This window comes from Colletotrichum tamarilloi (assembly GCF_030869305.1).
Source record: "Colletotrichum tamarilloi strain Tom-12 chromosome Unknown Scaffold_34.1, whole genome shotgun sequence".
Classification (NCBI taxonomy): Eukaryota; Fungi; Ascomycota; class Sordariomycetes; order Glomerellales; family Glomerellaceae; genus Colletotrichum; species Colletotrichum tamarilloi.
Window position 1 is genome coordinate 51,223 of NW_026849417.1, and position 20,562 is coordinate 71,784.

The window sequence follows — 20,562 nt, forward strand, 5'->3', positions numbered from 1 at the left end:
GTGATAGACCGAGATACTTAGTGGTTATTGGATGCTAATGAAGACGGAACACAACGAAACAAAGAGAAGAGAGCCCCTTATATATTGCTCCATGACTGAACTTTTCTCAGAGTTCTCGAGTGTGAGCTACATAAACGAAGAGACTGGAGGGTTGAGGCGTAGGAGGCACAGTCACGAAGCACGCAGTACCAAGATACTTACCGTCGACTCTCATAACCTGGGCAGCAATACGACACAGCCGCTGCAGCCCTATGCAAGCTGCAATGAGCCATCAAGTTGAGACATGCAGCAACAGGTCATGATCCGGTTTCTCATCAAGGACTCAAGGGTTGCCTAAACTAAAGTGGAAACAAGATTCAGACTCGGCCCCCACGACATTGACCGGTGAGATCGCGGAAGTGGGTGCGGTCGCCGCACCCTGCACAAGTCCGCAGTGACCAGTCTTCCACTAGGTGCCAAGCCCGACCCTCATAGGTCGCCCTATAGCCTGCTGCAGTGCTGCCAATGCTGAAGGATTTGGCCTCGCCATCATCGGCCGGAGATGCCCGGCGAAGAAGACGGAATGCGAGCCTGCCCGGTGTTCCAGTTCCTTGTCAGCGGAGAGGTCCTTAAACTTCTTTGGGGACTGGAAAGCCAGGGTTCGCGCCCGTTCCAGGGGTCAACCAACGGTGTTTCTAGGGTTTCTTGGGGAGAAGCCGCCCCCAACAGGAAACAAGGGGGGCGGCTGACGTCCGGCCGTAGACCCAGCCATAGGCATCGACTCTGAAGGGTGCTGCCAATTCAAGGTTATGATTGGTGTAGGAATGTGATGAGTCTGCTTATCCGGTGCGATCATATTTTCTCAATCGCTCCTTGCCTAGACCTCGGCCAAATCTGTGCCACACTGCTCCGCCTCCATTAGTAAGATCACGATGATGCAGTCATGTCTTGGGCTGATTGAGTGAGGCTATCTCGTTTAGGAGGCAGTAAGTTGTTGCCTGAGAAGATGGGGCATACAGAAACGACGCCATGCGTTAAGATTCTCGAGTGGGCTGCTCGACGGCTGCATGATAAGTTCCAACAACTGGAAAATGGTGTCCACATGGCCTTTTTGCGATAGCCGAGATATGCAAAAGGCTAGACTCGCCTGTCTTGTCTCGGGTACGGAGGCACCCTCCGACATCGTAATCAGGGCTCATTAAGCCTTACCACGATTGTCTGTATCTGCGGAATTTTGACTTCTTCCGAACATGTATAAAGCGATGACAAGAGTTGGTTGTGCAAAAGTACCACAAAAGTGCCATTTATCACTTACTCTAGAAGTGAAGGGAAGTCTGGGCAATCTGATTGGTCGAAAGAACTGCCTAATTGAAGAATAGAGCTCATAAAGTGTCGTGCAATGCTGACAGGCGGAGGATTCGGTTTACTGGGATCCTGACAAGCCTGTGGCAGTATCACACTGCATACTGTCACGCAAAGGGAGCGCAGATAACATGAAGTCTGTCATCCATTCATTTCTCGTCTATTTTTAAGCCGAGGGTAGGCTAGGTATTCATGGTTGGAGTCTTACCCCCTCGTAGGAGTCAGTCACTCGGGTGCTTCTCCCTTAGAAGTGGGAGCCGCCACCGCAGGGCCCGTCGTGGGAGTGACCGGTCAACTCAGCAGCACGCTTGAGGTGCTGGGCCGTGTCTGCAGCCCATCTGCGCTTCTTCAACTCAACAGCAGGAAGAGTTTCCCAGCTCATGGAATATTTGGCGACACTGTGGGCAATGGCCTTGGTGTTGACAAGGTAAGCGTCGTTGTCCAGGTTGGTGATATCGTCGCCGATCAAGTGGTAGTTAACGTCGTAGGCAACACCAACCTCGCCACCGAACAGCGCGGCCTCGGCCTCCGTCTTGAGGCCCTCTGCGCCAGTGAATAGTCCACCAGACGGGATGCCGTTCTCGATGAACCCTGCGTAGTCAGAGCGGCCGTTGAATTCAGTGGGTACGTGGCCCAGGCCCTTGGACTCAAAGAACTCCTCAAAGTCCTTCTCAATCACATCAGAGCCGGCGGGGCCAGTGAAGTTGAAGGCACTGCCGTCACCATCGTAGATGGCGAGCTTAGGGTTGGGGCTGGCGATCATGTCGAAATTGAGGTATGCTCGGATCTTTGAGATTTCCTCCTCAGAGCTGTTGAGCGACTTCACATAGAAGTAGGAGCCGAGCTTGCCGTATTCCTCCGCGCCCCAAAATCCAAGTCGAACGGCGTTCTTGGTGGTGAATTGGGTAAGGGCCTTGGCGACGGTGAGCACACCAACGGTGCCGGAGCCATCGTCGCTGGAAGAGAATATTAGTCAGTTCGTCTCTCCGAACGTATCTCATAGTGATGTTAACTTACTTAATACCAGGGCCAGCAAAAACAGAATCGGAGTGGCCTCCGATCATGAGAACATTGTCATGGTCTCCGCCCCTCGTCTCCGCAATGACGTTATAGTTGACACGGTTCTCGATGATGGAGATAACATTGAGATCAAGAGTCAGCGCTTGACCAGCTGCAAGAGAGGCAACAAGGGCCTGTCCCTCCTCACGAGTAATTCCCACAGTCGGGGCGTAACCATCCGAAGCCGCGCCGAGGGTTCCTGAAAGCGCGCCAACGTCGTTGTTGTAGATGATGGCACCGACAGCGCCTGCAGACTTGGCAAGAGTGGCCTTGACCGCAAAGTTGCAAGTGCCTCTCGACACGAGCGCAACAGCACCAGAGACTTCGGCAGGGTAGTCCGACGCCTCGCATCCAAGGTTGGCAACGTTGACCAAGGCAGCGCCGGTTAGGGTTCCGCCAGGTGTGTACGTCAGAGGACGGGCGTCAATGGCATCGCCTGCGACGGAGAGGGTCGCCTTGGCACCGGCGAAAGCCTCGGTGAAAGGCTGCTTGTAGACGTCGTAGTAGTCGAGCTTCTCAAGCTCCTCGACAAGCCAGTCTACGGTCGCGTTGTGGCCGCCACCGCCGAAGGCACGGTTTCCCTCGTGGGCATCCGCAATATCCTGGAGCTTCTGGGACCCGGCGAGGAGGTCCTCAATGTTGATGAGCTCCTGGAGCTTCTCGGACTCGACGTACGGCTTGCACTTAACGGCGCTGACTAGCGCCGGCAGGGCCAATGCGAGAGCGGCCGTCTTCATCTTGTGAACTGTTGCTACACGACCGGCGGGGTCTTGCACAAGATTTGAAGTTGCCTTGTGGTGGCTAGAAACAAGAACCTGCGAGTGGGCGAGCGAGGAGATGTTCCCAATATGCTGGGTGGAAAGCAGCGGCTTGTTGGTCTTTTAGACTTCCCTCAACCAACGAGCTGGAAGCGACGCATGCATCTCTTCGCTCGCGTGATCATCGCCAAGACGATAGATAAGGAAGCTGGTGATGTCGCCAGTAGCTCACCGGCCGGAGCCACTGTCAATTAACCTCGACGCGTACTAGGCTCCCAGAAACGCGGGGACGTGAGACTTAATGAGGAAGCCCAGAGCCAATATTTTCTTCTGCTCCATTACGACTCTATCGCGACCTGCCTGATCCAGGAACGGCCGTACGCACCAGTGCGATTGCGCAGCTCGGTTACGCCGTGGAACTTCTTGGCATTGCAACCCAATGAGGTTGAGCCGCCGATACGCCAATGACAATGACACAAAGTTCCAGCCACGATTTTCCATGATTCATTCCTCGTCGTGAGAGCCCATACCATACGTTGGCACACGTGAACTCGTGAAGGAACCTTTGGGACCTGACCATATTGATATTGGAGAGGTCTTATGTTCACAATAAAGCCTTGGTTTTGTGTTATTACCATTTCTTTCGCGAACTTTATGAAGAAATCCTGACTAAGGTAGTTAATTTGGGAGAGATGGCAGCATGACTAAATGCGGTTTGTCAATGCACAGACACTGAATAATTGCTTGGCAAATGGTACGGTATTGACTGTCGTCCTCGGGGTGCGGAGATTCAAGTTCGGACCATCTGCCATCTGATATTGGAGTGTGACGCACCAAGTCAGCATCACGTGAAATAAACAAATAAACATCAACTATCCGGCTTACATCATTCGTCACTCATCCAAATCTCGATAGCCTGTACCGTCAAAACCTCCCGTGTGTTTTCTACCTGAATGCTACAACGTCTGAGTGCGGGTTGATCACCGCGATGAAGAACATCATATCGGGAAGCATATTAGTTCTCCATCAGGTGCAAATTCATCTGGGGGTACCAATTGAGTTTGGTATCACAGGTGTAAGGCAAAACTTGAATCGACGCACATGCACCTTCAGGCTTGCGACCATAAGGTTGAGTTTCTCAAGGTAGCATTATTCAGATTGAGTTGGAGATCGATGCGCTAAGCCTGCCATCCTCCGATTTTGGCGACTGCTTTGTCATGACTTAAGGACTGCGCGGCAATGTTGACTCAAGGCCAACGCGAAATAAGACTGCGGTAAAAACGATCGGGGAACAGGAACAAAGACCCTGTTGGAATAATTCCAAAAAATTGCGAAGCCGACGATGAGCTTGCAGACCTCAATCTGCAAGAAGCTATGACCTCAGGAACCCAACGAGCCGCTAAGCCAGGCGCGAACTGCGGCTCGTGAAGGATCCGGGAAAGTAGTTCATGTAAGAGACCATAGAAATCAGGGGTTCAAGCCACAAAACGGACTAACGTTGAAGATCGACATTTGAACAAGGGCCTCGGAAGAGAGCCGTTGCAGCGGACTCACGACTAACATTAGCTATCCATCAATGTTAGCACGAACGGAAAGAGCGGAAAGTCCTCGCTATCCAATCGCTGTTTGTATATTAAACATCCTGAACCCTCGAAAAATTGGACTTGAAGCTCATGTGATAAACTGCAGTTCTTCATCCAGTTGTATGCCGATGAAGTCTTTACATACACCTGTGTGAAACGTTCACTCCAATCGGTCCAAATTATTCAACTCATTTCCCATAGGGTGACAGCAGAAAAGTTGCAAGAAATGCAATTTTCTTTGACGATACTTGGCTCAATGCCTATTGCATATGCACTTCCAACTTTTCCTGGCGCCGGCAGCGGGTGCCCGTTCCAGTCAATTCTACCACCATCGACTTCAGCGCCAGGCTTAGATGCAGCATGCCAGCTAAAGCCTAATCATTTCACGTGGACACCGCCAGGTCCTGGAGACTGTGGGTCAAGCTTAATCCATCTGCGTTAAGTTTTCCTTGCTGACAAGCTGCCTAGTACGCGCGCCCTGCCCGACGCTAAACACTCTCGCCAACCATGGCTTTCTACCTCACGACGGCCGCAATATCACTCTCGATGTCGTCATAAAAGGTCTTAAGGATGCGATGAACATTGGAGAAGACTTAGCAACTGCTGCCTTCACGCCAGCACTCAAGTTGAACTCAATACCAAACGCAAATGTGAGGCGACATACTTATATCTATGATATCAAATATTCTATGGAACTGGTACTGATCAATCTCACGTACTGCCTAGTTCATCGATCTAGATATGCTGAACCGGCACAACGTCATTGAACACGATGGCAGCCTATCACGCCGAGACATGTACTTTGATCCGTCGAATCGATTCGACAAGGCGACTTTCGAGGGTTTCGTTGCCTACTTTGGTGATGCAACAACGATAAGCACAGCCGCCATGGCCAACGCCCGTGCAAGACACGCTCTAGCCATGAGTCGTATCAACCCAACATTCACTCTTCCCGAATCATCCGCACCTTTGTTCTTGGGCGAAGCATCCTTGATGTTGGCTGTATGGGGCTCTCCGAGCAAGCCGGTGGCCAACAGAGCGTTTCTTGAATACTTTTTCAGTAGGAATTATCTTTCCTCTCAATAGCGGAAGTCTTTATCCATTGTCCAGGTGCTAAGAACGAATAGGAAATGAGCGTCTACCAGTACTACTCGGTTGGGTTCCGAGCAATACCTCCATCACCTCAGCCATCATTTTGCAAATCGCCAAGGACATTGCCAATCAGACACCTTCTGATGTTCCTTTGACTTACACAGCACAGCACTCCTGAACACAAGCGGAGAGAAGACGCGGATGACCCAAAGGTTCGGAAATATATGTGTGATATGCTCTGTTGGGCTGCATGCGCGGGTGAATTCAATCCGCGCGTTGAAAAGCAGATGAGAACGAGATCGAGGTTACCAAGGCGCTGGAGCCTCTCAAAGCGGAATGCATGGATACATCAGAACAATAAAAGCACCGCACGAGTATCTGAAAGCCACGAAACATGCCTATGCCTGCAATGATCCTTATCCCGTAAGCCTGAGTCCACTTCACACTACATGTTTGTGTGTCCCACAAGCACCTAGATCCATTCTTTCCAACATCATCCTATAACAGTTACATGAATCTCTATTTCCACCTCAAGTGTCTCATCTTGAGCTACTACGTTAGACGTCCGCCAGCAGCGTAGAAAGTTCGCGAATCTTGAGCTACTTCCAAGGATGATCTCTGTCACAGATATAGGTCTGGCATTGTGTTGGAGGATATTATGATGATTGCAAGCCATGGAAACAGGAAATGCAGCGAAACTTTCAGATTCCAGACAAAAAAGGCAGAGAGTTGGGGAATTCAACGCGGCTACACGCTGCAATGTTACATGTCAATGAGGATGACAAGCAAAAGATCGACTCCACGCAGTGACTAGAGTATCATAACTCTTGGAGTATAGCGAATGTCTCTTTGTTGTTCAAAAATGCCATAAGATCCTTGACAGGCGAGGGAGACTGTTTTAGCAGCAAGCGGCGGAGTGCACAAGGACACTGTCGAATGGCTGACTTAGAATGAAGTTTTAAGCAGAATCAAACTCGCGGTTGCTCAGTGATAGGTAACGGTATGCAAATGTTCCCTACTCTTCGCATTCCGACTTCAAAATGATACGAGAAAATAAGCGGCATTCTCTCTAGGGAACTCACTTCCTGAAATAAGGTAGTTAAAAGACTTTGGCTCTCTGCTGACTCTTTTTACCTCTTCGAAAATGTCGGTTAAATCGGCTCTGAAAAAGCGAGACTAGTCATGGTTCCGGCATGAGATGGACAAGGGTGGAACGCAGCGTTGTGGGATGCCAAGGTCTTTGAATCATCGTATACACCCGATGCAGAAACTTGTCCGAGCCGGTCCTGATGCCGGGGCCCCATTCGAAAACCCGAAGTACCGGAGCAGAATCGTACGGCAATAAATTTGGCATAATATTAACAATAGAGTTCTGGGAACTCGAAGTTGAGAATGGTCATTTGAGAAGGGAAAGACTCCAAAGAGGAGGGGCCGTTCATGATTCAGCCGATACTGTTATGAGTTAGTCGACGCTGTCGCTTACCTGCTGTCATTAGCGCTGACCAGCAATGCAACGCTGTTACCAGCATGTCTGGGGTTCTAGTTCGATCCACGCCGGTTCATTTGAAGTGCAGCATGTCACGACCTCGGAAAAGGTCCACAACAGCCAACCAACGATTTGTCCACCATGCGGACATGGTCAGGGTTAAAGACACTTCTTCATATTGGAGTCAACACATCCACCACTGAATCAATACCGTCTGGGCATCAGGCCTGTCGACTTTTTCGCCTCCCGGCCGATGTGCCTCTTCAAAACTTCTCGGAAGCGTGCCGTTGTCATCCCAGTGCGCCGGCGCTATTTTGACATGGATAACAGAAGGTCGCCAGTCGGCTGGAATTGAAGATAAAGATAAATAAGAGTTGCCACGGTATCCATCGCCATTGCCTGTTCTCTCCGATTGCCTAGTGCTCTCAATTTCACCAAAGTTCGCACCCCAGCTCTCTACGTCAGGAAAGCCGCCGACCGCATCGCAATGCGTTTCCTCAACCTCTTCGCGGCGCTGAGTCTCTACGGAGCGACTGCTCTCGCCTTTGAAGGCGACGAATTGTCGGAGGTCCAGGCTCAGGCTATCGAAGCTCTTCAGGCGGCCGAGGGAAACAATACTTTTGGCAAGAGAGACTCATGCACCCTCTTCAACGCGCGTGTTCGCCGGGACTGGTACGTAATTGTCCAACCGCAACCAAGGGCCATTCACTGATAACATCAACAGGAACTCGCTCTCCGGATCTGAAAAGAAGGCTTACACCAGCGCCGTCAATTGCCTATTGACGAAGCCTTCCAAGCTTACGGATTTCGCCCCCGGCGCTCGCAGCCGATATGACGACTTTGTTGCTGTTCATATCAACCAGACTTTGAGCATCCACGGGACCGGTAATTTCCTCACATGGCATCGTTACTTTACGTGGGCCTACGAGAATGCTTTGAGGCAGGAATGTGGTTACCATGGTTATCAACCGGTGAGTAGATGGCGTTGGATGGCACTCGGAATTGCAGCGGCTAACGATGTGTGTGCTAGTACTGGAACTGGCTTTCCTACCGAGAGGATCCTTCCAAGTCGCCAATGTTTGATGGCAGCGAGACTAGCATGAGTGGCAACGGTGTCTTCAAATATCACAACGGCAGCACGTCGGGTGGTGGTGTTTACATCCCCTCTGGTGAGGGAGGTGGTTGTGTCACAAGCGGCCCTTTCGCCAAGTAAGCCTCCTTCTGGACCAAAAGAAAGAAACACAAGATTGACTATTTTCTCCAGCATGACCGTTCATCTTGGCCCTGTCAGCCCTGGCATCGATGGTCTGGCGGTCAATCCCGGCGGCCCTCTGGCCTATAATCCTCGTTGTCTCTCCAGAGACATCAGCGCTTGGACATCTCAGCATTGGATGACTCCTGAGAATGTGTTGAACCTCACTGTGGGCGCTGCGGCAGAGAACATTTTGACGTTCCAGAACGAACTCCAGGGCCGCTTTGGAGATGGATTTCTGGGTAAGCTCTCGTCAACCCACTTCAAGCAAGCAGAGTTCCTGACAATAAGCAGGGACACACACTTCCGGACACTTCATTGTCAACGGTGAAGCTTCTGACCTGTTCTCGTCGACTAATGACCCGACTTTCTTTCTTCACCACGCGATGGTCGACCGAGTTTACTGGCTGTGGCAGGCGCTTCACCTCGGAGAAGCCTTCAATATTGCCGGAACAATCACGATCCTAAATACGCCTCCCAGCCGTGACGCTCGCCTTGACGATCTCGTAATCCAAGAACCGAACGCACCCAACAGGCCTATTAGTGACTTGCTTAATACACTTGGAGGCAGTCCATTCTGCTACATTTATCTGTAAGCTAGGCGAGGTAGCTGAATGGCAGCCACGAGAAAGGGGGTTAATAAAGAGTTTGAGTGTACCCAAAGTACTTAGTCGGTAATAGCTGGCAAGATTGAACTTGGATCTTTCACCATGGCTTTTGAAACATATATTCAATACTCTCCAGACTTACAGTGTGATCACGAAATGAGAAGACCATCCTAGGTAAACTCTGCAAACTGGTGATGCCCGAGTGAATAGCATTGTGTAGTAAACACATCGCACTTATAGGTCATACGGAATTGTTCATGAAATACGCGTCATTGCTCAACATTTTACCATTATTTGATTTTCGACCACTCACATCATTGTAGTCAAAATGAATTTAGTGAAAGGGAAGCAGCTTTAGGCTTCTTAGAACCGCAAAGACTGAGTACTCTTATGCACATGCAGCCTTTTTGGTACCCCCGACCGCTCCGGACACTTGCTCCGACACACGTTGTGCCGCAGCTCTCCTTCTTTTACTAAGCACACTCTGCCGGGAAATTGTATTACGCTGAGAATTTTAAAATGGCTAATGAGATTGTCCCAGAATAAGGTATCTCAAGGGCCTCAGCCACTAGCATTGAGAATGCGCCCCTCGCCGATCGTTTACGTCTTATACGAAACTGTTTGGCCGTCTGCTTTCGCATTTCGATCGGTAGCCTTTTAGTCTCTCGATTGGCTGCGAACTTTAGGCTTTATGGAAACAGATGTTAGTTACCTCTTAATCCTCTGCGTTTCCGGAAAGACGACACACGATTGAGGGCACACGGAGCCCGCGTTATTCTTTGTCCATCTTGCAGACGCCAAGTAGAACGAGCAAACATTTGACCAGAGATCTTGAAGGTGATTCGATGACAACCCGGAGATATCGCGGAGCAGGATTCGAACCCTAGCAAGCTGTCTGCGTCTGGATATCTTGCCAAGTCCGAGCGGGGAAACAACACGGTCGACAACATGCCATGTCTTGTTCCATCCCTGTCATACTTTCCCCTCTCCTCAACTTCTTCGTCTAAAGTTCCCAGCACCTGAAAATTGCTTCGTCGAGTCGTTTTCTAAGACTTGCCTCGGACGTACGTTGACTCATAAAATATAATGGCTGATCAACCGGTTATTTCAAGCACTCCTCCGAGATCCCCTGTACCAGCGGCAGAGGCAGCATCTCCAACAACTACACCAGCCACCGCCGCACAGTCACCTCCGGCTGTGGCCTTGACGGCCACTTCGACGAGCTCTGGCCAATCGCCTGGGGCTGCACCAGTAGAGGGACCACCAGACACGGCTTCTCAGTCGCCAAATGCAGTTGTTGAGGCCCAAGACGAGACCGATGATGGTAGTGACGGCTACCAATCCGCGTCCGAAAGAGAGTCCAACGCATCAACTACGCTGGCATCCACAATTCGTGATTTCAACTTTGAAAACAAAAGGAGATACCACAAGTTCAAAGAAGGCAGATATGCATTTCCTAACGACGATGCTGAGCAAGAAAGGGAGGATATGAAGCACTCCATGGTTGTCACACTCTGCGGCGGGGCACTGCACAGTGCGCCCCTCGAGAATCCTCAGAAAATCCTGGATGTCGGAACCGGGACTGGCATTTGGGCAATTGACAGTGAGTTGATCCATTTGACATACCTGAAGCTGAATCGCAAAGGAAAGGACTAATGTTCACAGTGGGTGACGAATATCCGGAAGCAGAGGTTACGGGAATTGATCTCAGCCCTATTCAACCTCCATATGTCCCAGCTAATGTTGCTTTCATCGTCGACGATGCTGAAGCCGAATGGTTGTACCCAGAAAACTCTCTTGATTACGTTCATGTTCGAAACATGGGAGCTGCAATCAAAGACTGGGAGAAACTCCTTGCCCAAGCGTTTCGGTATGGTTACATCATTGATCTTTTTCTCCAACTCTTACTTCGATATCATCTAACGTTGCCTAGCGCCTTGAAACCAGGAGGCTGGATCGAACTCCAGGAGATGAAGTGGAACTTCAATTGCGACGATGACACAATGTCCCCTGACTATGCCCTCACTAAGATGATGAAGCTTGTTTGGGAAGGCCTCGGGAAGTTTGGGATCGAAGCAGATGTTGCCGACGTCAACCCCAAGCGTATTGACGACGCGGGCTTTATCAATCAAGTACAAGATGTTCAAAAGGTTCCCGTGGGCGAGTGGCCAAAGAGAGAAGATCTGAAAATGATTGGAGCATACTGTAAAGCTGTTCTCTACGACGGCATACATGGAGTCACGATGGGGCCACTCACACGAGGTCTGGGATGGTCTGCTCCTGAGGTCGAAATTTTCCTGATTGATGTACGAAAGGATCTACTCAATACTGGCATCCATTCGTATGTGTTCTACCACTCCGTTGCGGGACAGAAACCGAGGGAGAGTGCCGCTTGAAGTAGGTATGTAGGGCACGAATTTACGTGGGACGTAGATGACTCCATAATGAACATTTAACGTTCAACTACAGTGGTCGTAAAAGTACTTGTGAGGAAGGCTTATAATTATGACCTTATTCCCTAAAATCTTAGTTTATATATAATATATTTATAAATCTTATCTCAGTAATCGCGTTGCTCGAAGGCTTAACCTTGGATGACATCAGTCTACTTGCTTGAGTTCCAAGCTAAGCACCTTTTGGTAAGTGCCGAGAGCAAGAGGTCTCTTAGAATTTCAGTCACTATCTTCAATGTCGCCTCCCTTCGGTACCGGGTAGTACAGCGTTGTTTGACCCAGTGCGAAGATGATGGCTGTGATTAGGGCGAATGATGTGAATATCACAGCAACCTAGTGACTGTTAGTGTCGTCAAGAACTATGAGGAATCTGATCCTTCTGACCTTGCCGTTGTCATCAAAACCCTTTCCTCTGCCGATGTCTTCGGCAACAGCGCTCCAAACCAAGAAGATCATCCCTGAGATCATGCAGAGAACCGCGCCTGCCAGGAACAGAACTGACAACTGCCAGGCGTAGACTTGCATTTTGCGAGGGCGGTACTTCCACTCAGTGCCAATCAATACCCGATCTTGGATGCGCAGAGACTGTCTGATGAGAACCAAGCCATCCCTATGTCCGGCCATTCTATGGAGCCGAATTGTCTGGTCTGCCGCTGTCAACACACTGGCAAGGGCAAAAGCGATACCGCAGAACCAGCAGGTCCGTACAGGCCAGGGAGTGGTCGTTTCAGGGGGCAGAAGATTTGGCCATGAACCGGTCGATGTGAGGACATTTGCGAGCAGAGCGGACTGTCTCTATGTTAGCCCGGCGTATGTGGCCACAAGTCACAACTGCCGTAAAACATGTAGTACTGCGCATTGGACTATAGACAAAAGCTCAACTCACTACCACGCCTACGAAGTTAAGCTCTTGCAGCTTGTTGTCCTTCCATTTCTCAGTGAGTCTGTTTCTTTCGTCCTGGTCGTCATGATTCAGGAGCAAGAGTAGTGGGTCGTATGTCAAGGTTGGTGGAGAGAAGAGACCACCCCGGAAGATGTGGACGATGAAAGACACCGCCCTGCTACTCTGATTTTTAACACTGCGTGAAGTTGAACGCTGTCCCTTATTGTTAGCTCACGAACATCTAGCTGTCAAAGCTTCCATTCAGTAGACTATGGAAACATACTATTCTAGCTGCTGCCTCCGACTGGCCATTGTTGCCCAGCAGAGGGGTTCTTGTCTGCGGAAGATCGTCGGAATAAGGCATCGTAGCATCCGAATTAGAGTTTGATGCTACACCATGAGATGGCAGACTACCAATTACTTGAGTTCTTCAGGGAAAACCAAAGACAGCGTCCAAAGCTACCGAAGTAATTAGTCAAGTTTGTCATTTCAACCCCGCAATCGACATCGAGGTCATGCGACACGCCTTGAGGCAGATCATACGTCATTGTGAACAATTGGCTAATCGGATATGGGTTGGATCGGAGTTCGCGCTGCTTACATAACACACTTTAAGCTTTCCACTGCTTGTGACAACCTGTTCATCCCATCCTCCTTTCATCGTAATCTCTCCTTTTTGGCGATTCTGCAGATGAAGCGAGGATGTTAGGTGAGTAGATCTATTAGATCTTATGAGCTTAGTCTTGAGTGTGAGGCCATGTTGAAATTGAGCTGATGTGGAGAGTACATCTATCGGTGTAAGTCCTATTGCTGTGAGCAGTGTGCGCCTAACCAAGACACTTTAAGTACTAGAATCCAGTAGATTCATTTGTTAGAGACCAATGCCCCCTTTCTGTTCGATCTTCTCCATCATTTAAGAAAGGAAGAGGAACATAGTGATCCTAGGTAACCCTACTTCTTGAGGTGACTTGTTCTTAAACACAATGATGCCGGAAGAAGTGACGCCCACACACCTCCCCCTCACACTTGCCGATGCAACACCTTCGACACCAATCGTCTTTCTTCGCTGTGGTTCGGTTTCCACACCAGAAACACCAAGTCGGCTTAGATCCTCGCTTCGTCAATAAATTTGAGAGCTCCTCGCGAGCCGATCTGCTACTCCTACCAATGATTTCTTCGAGCACCTCGCTTCTCGTCATATCTTTCTCAAGCCTGGGGAGCCACTTAACCCAAGGTATCCACGAACCAGCCGTTTTCGCGCCCATGACCAGCATCTCTCCAGCAATATCCTTCCTGACAAAGATTAGGCTCTCTAGCCCTCCAAGAATTTCAGGAGGAGTCACCTCATGTCCTCGTTCTGCTGCCTGATCGAGGACAAAGTCGCGAATAGCCTGTCCGATAATTCTACTCAACATCACAAAGTTCCCCTGAACTGCAATCTCTATTGTGGTCGTGGCCTGAATGAGGTCTGCAGTCGGCAGTGGCTTCTGGATGTTTTTTTGCCACTTACGAACAGCTCGACTGCGTGAACTCCCCAAGAGCCCAAATCTTTTGACAAATTGCCCATCAAAGCCGATGGCGATTCCCTGAGAGCCAGTAGCCTTACCAAAAAAGACGAGATCGGGGGAGATAACATCGAAGTACTCCTCCCGTTGGAAGCAAAATGGTGCACCGCAACGTATGGCAGTCAGAGTTTCATCTACTGCTAACAGTAATTGGTACTCTGCGCACATGACGCCCAGCCGGCTGAGAAGACTAGGATTCAAGACTCTCCCATTGAATTGGGTTTCCACAAGCTCAACAACAATACCGATGCATCCCGCTTCTCTGGCGACGAATAGTTGATCACGAAGTTCGTCATCAGAGACACCATCTATGTGAAGCAGGGCAGGGTTGCTTCCATAGGGCTTCGGAGAGTCTGAATATTTCAGTGAAGATTTGTGCTTAGCAAATACGTTAACGTTGAAACATTTGGTAGGACTCAGTGAGCTCTTACTCCTGGTGCTCTAGTAGACGCGGTTGTTGCTGCGGCGTACGTATCAGATAGAAGCGCCCAGCAAGGCTGCTTTGCTTGTATGTCCTCCCAACCCAACCTCTTCACAGTATCGTACTCATCTGTGAAGGGGCTCTCAGATGATTCTGAAGATTCAGACATCGAAAGTTCTTCAAGCGTCAGAATTATTTTAACCACAGTTTCGGGATCCATGGTGCTGCTGGTCAAGGTCCCGTAGTGGATTGGCATGAAACCACCAAAGTAGTTCCTGCAATGATTTACGTCAGAGCAACTCAGATTTCTCGACGAGACACGACTTACGAAAACTTTTCTTCGTACAAGTGCAGAAGCTGCTCATAACGGCGTTCGAGGGCTAAGCGATTGTTGATGAACTCTCGCCAGAGAGGATTTTCCATGGTCAGGCTCCGCATTTGATCAAAAGACAAAATACTTCCCTCACCATTGTTGAAATTGTGATCTAACTTTCGGATGGGGAGTCCCGCGGGGAAAGCCATTGTGTAAGTCGGCTCTGACAGCGTCAAATCTGTCGGCTAGCGCGGCAGCCAGCCAGATTCTTTGTTTGAGCTCGGGATTGGGTTTTGGATGAATCTAAAGGCTAAGAGAGTTGGTTGACGTACTTGGAAGCGGGCCGTACCAGCTTGGGTATGTGCGTATGCTTTTCGGGACTTACCAGAATGATACAGTCTTGAGCACTGTCGTATATGTTTCCGCGAGGTTTATATAGTATTGATAGAGATAGGATGGTATACAATGACCTGCTTCCTTTGATATGAAATGGTCTTAAGTGGGATGCCTGACTGACGTGAGCCTGGCTTCAAGAGCACGATTATCAAGCGGCTCGAACGGTGGCCTCAAACCTGGACTCAGAGCAGAGACTAGCTTTTTGTCATGAGTATTCACATACCCCAGGGAGCTGCCAGTTCGATTTTGGGTCAAGTCCTTTGCCGAAGACCGAGGCGCTCTTGAGGGTGGTTGAGAACTTAGGGTCAGGGGCTGCCTCTTTAAGTAACCAATGGTATGTCGGGGAAGAGCTACGGCAGAGGCGGCGTAGACTCCACGATGGATGCCCTCAGCATAGCTTCTCGGTCAAATGACTACAAATAGCCATTGCTGAAAAAATAGAGCACGCTCGGTTGGTGGTTGAAGACCGCAATTTCGGTGCCTGAAGCATGGGCCACCAACGTGATGCAGTCGACATCCATGATAGCACACAGTCGTGTGATCTGGGCAACTAGCTCAAGGTTGAGCAGTGCAAACGACAATGAACGTCAATGGCAGATAAACGACTACCGCATCTCTCACCCTTTCGTTCTTACAGCCGCACGGAGGAATCGGGCCTGGCCATCTTTCGCCACTGCACTGCTTCGACTGTGTACGATACAGGCATGATTGAGGATAATCCAGGTGACGCAGCCACGTGTGGTTTGGTAAGAACTGTCGCATATACAGAATGCAGTGCATCTCGCTCGTGAGATGGCTTAGAAGTCATGTGCCACAAGGCCCCAGCTTTGCGGACTTGACCGACCGAATCGGAGTCGGATCGGTGACCGGCCAATGGGGCCATCATAAGGAAACGAAGAAACTCAATCGAGCCGCCAAAAAGCAAGCAACGAAAGAATTATGCAGTGAAAATCAAGTGGAAGTTCTTCGATTCGGCATAACCACTGTCAGTAAGCCTTACTGACAGCAGCATCGGGGCGAAGGATTCGGCTGACCCCTGTGCTTCAAGACACCATCCCGTCGACCCTGGTATGTCAACCCTATCTGATCGGCATCCTGCAGGTTCGCCATCCAATCTGCGCCACAGAATCTGACATGAATTTCCCCGATCGCCGTCCGACTCCACCAATTCCTTCTGGAACAGGACCCTGAATTGTGGTTTGACCCGTGAGTGGCCACGTACATGTTGCTGCGTAACATGGAGCTGCTCGAAACTGTCGAGATCGACAAGACCAGTCGTCTCTCAGCGAGTGATTATGACTTAATCCACTTCAATGCTAATATTCGCCACAGAAATGAGCCTTGCCAAATTCATTGACGAACGATTGGTTTGGGACCGAATTACGCCACAAATTGGGCATAATTGAGGCATTTGGACAATGGCTGGTGCTGTGGCTTCAAGTTCGCTCTCTAGGTGACAGCTTTTATCTTCAGCACTTTCCGAGGCACACGTTCACCTGCTTTTGGAAACTGGGAAAAGGCAAGCTCCTATACATTGTTACCTCTGTCAAGTCCAAGGAGAGTTTCCACCTTGGCCCTGAAAGTTATCGTAAGTGGGCTGCTCGTGGCTAGAACCTCAATCCGATAAAGGTAAAACTTTCCTGGTCAGTTTTTCTCGATCACAACACCATGTGTCTTTATCATTGAGCCACCGCAGCAGCGAGTATCAAATGGCTTAAACTTCGGTATCCAGATGCGTTACCTATTTTTAATCAAAATGCCCTACTCAACTTTATCCGGCAGTTCAGAGTATCATGACCTTATGAGGCACAAACCTAATCTATCTAAGGCATCTTTTCAGCACAAACATATGTGGGCAAATATTCAGCCAGCTCCCTGCAAGTCTGTGGCATCGTTGTAATTTCACATTTGATTCCAGTGGCCTGGAGGCTTTGATCGCAGCTTAAGTATACATCCCCTCACGTTATGGCTTCAAGCTTGGGGTTTCTGAAGCGGAATGCTGTGGAACGCGTTTTCTTCCGGTAAGACTAAATTAATCTCAATAACATTGAATAGCGACACCTAACGCCCTTTGCGCCTGTTTTTGATCTGACATCGGCCACTTGTAGCAGTTACGAGGTGCTACGGCACGGATCATCGTTCGCTGGAAGCCTTCGTTCTTGTCTTAGGGTTTGAAGCTGCGCTCGCTGCTCGTTTCGTGGCCATCATCGTCCTGACCGGGGTTGCACTCATAGTATCGAAGGTTGCGCAATAAAAGGTAGAATCCACAAGCAATCAGAGATCCAACGATCGGACCAAGCCAGTATATCCAGTGATAGCTGGGGAAAATACCATCAACAGCAGCGGGTCCAAAAGATCGAGCTGGGTTGAGGGAACCGCCAGTGAAGTAGACGCCTGAGGAACGTAATGTTAGTATCTACTGTGCTCAGCCTGAAGACAGAATGGGTCGTGCTTACCTGTGAGTTCGGCAAGGAAGAATGACAGACCAATGCCCACAGGGGCAAGGAAGGTAGAGCGATGCTTCTCAACGGCCAACATCAAGATGACAAACACCAGCTGAGCGGTTAAGATGACCTCGATGAAGAAGCCCTGAGCTGTGTTTGTGCCACCACCCAGTCCTGTGGTCACGGAGAGGGGACCAGGAAACATGGCAGAAGCCACCCCGGCTGCACATAATCCGGCTATGATTTGAGTGGGCATGATGAGAAGAGCTCTCAGTAGCGGTAGGCCACCACAAACAGTGAGGGAGAGAGTCACCTATGAAGATCTTGCGTAAGTTACACAAACATGGTAAGCTGGGACATCTCGACACTTACCACAGGGTTGAACATCCCACCCGTAACTCTGTAAAATGCCCACACATTTGCAGTTAGGGAGACTCCGAATGAAAGCGCGATGAAGATAATGGATGGGAGGTTGGGGTCCGATCCTGGTGCTCCAAGAGGCGTGTTGGCAACTTGAGTACCGGCGAATGAGAAGAAGAGGAAGAGGAATGTTCCGACAAACTCCCCGAGCACAGCTACAATGTTATTCCTCGTGGTATTGGCAATGTTGAGCATTGGTAACGTGCCAGCAACATTCGAGCTATCGCCCGAAAGCTGACGACCGACTTTGGTGTTCACCATTGTGAGATGACGATGTGTAATCCAGGGGAAATGGTTTTTGATTGCGAACTCTGTGATTGCAAGCTTCCGAGCTCAAGGTGAAGAATTCGTTTTTTAAAGACACGTCTGTCCTTATAACGAGAAATGAATGTCGATCTCTCTTGTGGCATTCTTTATAACTTTTCGATTCACGGAGGCTTCCCTCCTTACAAGAGGGTGTGCAACTGATACATGGCTCTCGAGAGCGTGCCCCGTTTGCTGCGCAGACACTCAAATCCGCATTCGTCGCAACCTCCATGATACAGAAAAGCCCAACCCAAAGCGGTTATGTCTTCAAGAACTGGTTGTCGCCGGTGACGCCACACGACCCATGGCGCCGGGTGAGTATGCCAAGCTACGAGGCCTGGACTCCTCTCCGGAACGAGGTCGATGGACCTAACGGCAATTAGCGTATACACACCCGCACATGGCTGCTAGTCTTCCCCAGCCACAGAGAGCATCTAGTAGGAACTTGTCTCGGTTGCGGCACCGGTCATGGTCATTGATGGGCATTAAGCTGCGTACTATGGAGTGAGGACGTCACCCTCGACGTAGTTTGGAAAGACGGGACCCTCATTCATGATGAGGTCAAGGAAATAATCGACGATGATCTGATATTGCAGGTCGCAAGCTCTTAGCTAGCTGCAACTTTCTGTGTGTGTACAACTGGACTATGGTTGCATTTCAATCCTTGAAAACCAAAGTCAAATACTATGCCGGATAGAATCTCAAGGTTTCTGATAACGTTCATGGCTGGCCTGACAGCTCCCAAACGAGACGAAACGTTAAGACATTGTGGACGATTTGACACCTGTCACTTCCCCATGTCATTGGACGGAACGCGCAGGCGTGTAGTTCGTGAATGTGAAACCTTTCCGTGGCAGTCCACAGCCTCGCGCATCGCTCCCGTGCGGTCTGATCTAGAGGGATCCAGCTCTACAAAAGCGTACGCACCGGGCGAATCTCATCCTCGTGGGCTTAGCGCCGTCACAAGGGCTTATCCTGTTCTCGTCGACATCATCACGGAAGCTAAGATGTGGAGTCAGGTGGGATGGGAATGCGAACATGGCGTCTGAGACACTCTCTCAGCTGGCAATTTTGACTTCCACGAACGGGGCTAGTCTACATTCGAGGAACACCAGTTCGGGGCGTGTGGCGTTGTGGCAATCCCGCGACGAAAGGCCACGATCGTTTCCAAAAGAGTGATTCGTGAGAGAGAGTCGGAATTTCCTAATCTAACGGTGTTACATTCGCGATTCCCTGCATTCCTTCCCCAGAAAACCACCGTTAGAAAGCAATAACAAGAAGCTCAAAATTTGTGACGGTTGAGCTCTGGAGTAATTGTGGTCATTTCCAGCCTTTCTTCCACATTCATCTCCCACATGTGCTTACAGCACCTATCTCGACATCGAGCTAACAGCGCCCTGTCCCCATTTCTTAAGCTTTCCGGATGCTACCCTCGCTTCAGCCCCAGCCTCTCGGGTTGTCCGCTTTTGTTGATCTCGAACTCACCCCCGCACAGACATGAGACCTGTCACAGTATTATCTATCGTAAGTGTCTTTTTGTTCAATTAAACATCACAACCCAGATCTCTGCTGGGTATTTACAGATCAGCCAGCCATCGGTACGCCGCCATCTGAGGGCCTGTCAGCTGAGAGGCCTTTGAAGACCGAAAGCATCGCGGCCCGATCTTAGGTTGCCGACTTCAGATGGTTTCCGCGAAGTTTCGGGAAGTCCAAAGGAGCTGAATCTCTCAGGCAGCCCCAAAAATATTTGTCCCGTTCAGATCCCGAAAGACTTGTTTCAGCATCTTGTCTTCCACCCGGGATGCTAGAGAACATCTCTGGCGGTTCAGAATCCGGGCGTAAAGCACTGACGTTAATGCAAAGCACGCTTGGCGTCAATGGAGGATCGTGAGGTATGACAGACTGAAGTAACAGGTACGGCCTGGTGATGGGGCGCGGCCGGGCGAGATGCACCACGGGCACGATTGGCGCTGATCCTACTGTTCGCGGCTGGTATGTTGACTGACGCGTGGAGGCCCGACAAAGACGTGCCCGCCTACATTCGTGATAATAAACCATTGTATAGCACGTGACGTACTCAAACAACTGCTATATGGCATTAGTAAAAGCGTATCCAGAATATTTTCCAACTCTGCTCATATACAGACTTTTTGGTCGGCAGATAAAGGGAAACAAGAATGGA

The 20,562-nt window shown here is 49.9% G+C and overlaps 8 protein-coding genes across 8 annotated transcripts; 4 read left to right on the plus strand and 4 right to left on the minus strand.

Annotated features, from left to right (window-relative positions):
• Positions 1-1,585: 1,585 nt before the first annotated feature.
• On the minus strand, positions 1,586-3,137 carry CTAM01_09025 (peptidase family M28; the record flags this gene model as incomplete). The annotated part of the gene is made up of 2 exons (XM_060525045.1): positions 1,586-2,297; positions 2,359-3,137. 2 exons carry the CDS (start codon positions 3,135-3,137, stop codon positions 1,586-1,588), a joined length of 1,491 nt encoding a protein of 496 aa, XP_060380227.1.
• A 1,860-nt stretch (positions 3,138-4,997) lies between these two features.
• On the plus strand, positions 4,998-6,011 carry CTAM01_09026 (uncharacterized protein; the record flags this gene model as incomplete). Its single annotated transcript, XM_060525046.1, has 4 exons — positions 4,998-5,154; positions 5,210-5,391; positions 5,468-5,801; positions 5,869-6,011. 4 exons carry the CDS (start codon positions 4,998-5,000, stop codon positions 6,009-6,011), a joined length of 816 nt encoding a protein of 271 aa, XP_060380228.1.
• A 1,795-nt stretch (positions 6,012-7,806) lies between these two features.
• On the plus strand, positions 7,807-9,167 carry CTAM01_09027 (uncharacterized protein; the record flags this gene model as incomplete). Its single annotated transcript, XM_060525047.1, has 5 exons — positions 7,807-7,991; positions 8,044-8,290; positions 8,350-8,528; positions 8,584-8,813; positions 8,866-9,167. The coding sequence occupies 5 exons, from the start codon at positions 7,807-7,809 to the stop codon at positions 9,165-9,167; spliced, it is 1,143 nt and encodes a 380-aa protein (XP_060380229.1).
• Positions 9,168-10,265: 1,098 nt separating this feature from the next.
• On the plus strand, positions 10,266-11,575 carry CTAM01_09028 (methyltransferase domain-containing protein; the record flags this gene model as incomplete). Its single annotated transcript, XM_060525048.1, has 3 exons — positions 10,266-10,782; positions 10,845-11,049; positions 11,113-11,575. The coding sequence occupies 3 exons, from the start codon at positions 10,266-10,268 to the stop codon at positions 11,573-11,575; spliced, it is 1,185 nt and encodes a 394-aa protein (XP_060380230.1).
• Positions 11,576-11,851: 276 nt separating this feature from the next.
• Positions 11,852-13,063, minus strand: CTAM01_09029 (uncharacterized protein; the record flags this gene model as incomplete). The annotated part of the gene is made up of 5 exons (XM_060525049.1): positions 11,852-11,965; positions 12,017-12,421; positions 12,519-12,728; positions 12,799-12,925; positions 13,059-13,063. 5 exons carry the CDS (start codon positions 13,061-13,063, stop codon positions 11,852-11,854), a joined length of 861 nt encoding a protein of 286 aa, XP_060380231.1.
• A 426-nt stretch (positions 13,064-13,489) lies between these two features.
• CTAM01_09030 (uncharacterized protein) lies at positions 13,490-15,023 on the minus strand (the record flags this gene model as incomplete). Its single annotated transcript, XM_060525050.1, has 3 exons — positions 13,490-14,422; positions 14,512-14,776; positions 14,830-15,023. The coding sequence occupies 3 exons, from the start codon at positions 15,021-15,023 to the stop codon at positions 13,490-13,492; spliced, it is 1,392 nt and encodes a 463-aa protein (XP_060380232.1).
• A 777-nt stretch (positions 15,024-15,800) lies between these two features.
• Positions 15,801-16,401, plus strand: CTAM01_09031 (uncharacterized protein; the record flags this gene model as incomplete). The annotated part of the gene is made up of 3 exons (XM_060525051.1): positions 15,801-15,956; positions 16,109-16,199; positions 16,259-16,401. The coding sequence occupies 3 exons, from the start codon at positions 15,801-15,803 to the stop codon at positions 16,399-16,401; spliced, it is 390 nt and encodes a 129-aa protein (XP_060380233.1).
• Positions 16,402-17,374: 973 nt separating this feature from the next.
• Positions 17,375-18,335, minus strand: CTAM01_09032 (MIP family channel protein; the record flags this gene model as incomplete). Its single annotated transcript, XM_060525052.1, has 3 exons — positions 17,375-17,604; positions 17,667-17,967; positions 18,027-18,335. 3 exons carry the CDS (start codon positions 18,333-18,335, stop codon positions 17,375-17,377), a joined length of 840 nt encoding a protein of 279 aa, XP_060380234.1.
• Positions 18,336-20,562: the final 2,227 nt, after the last annotated feature.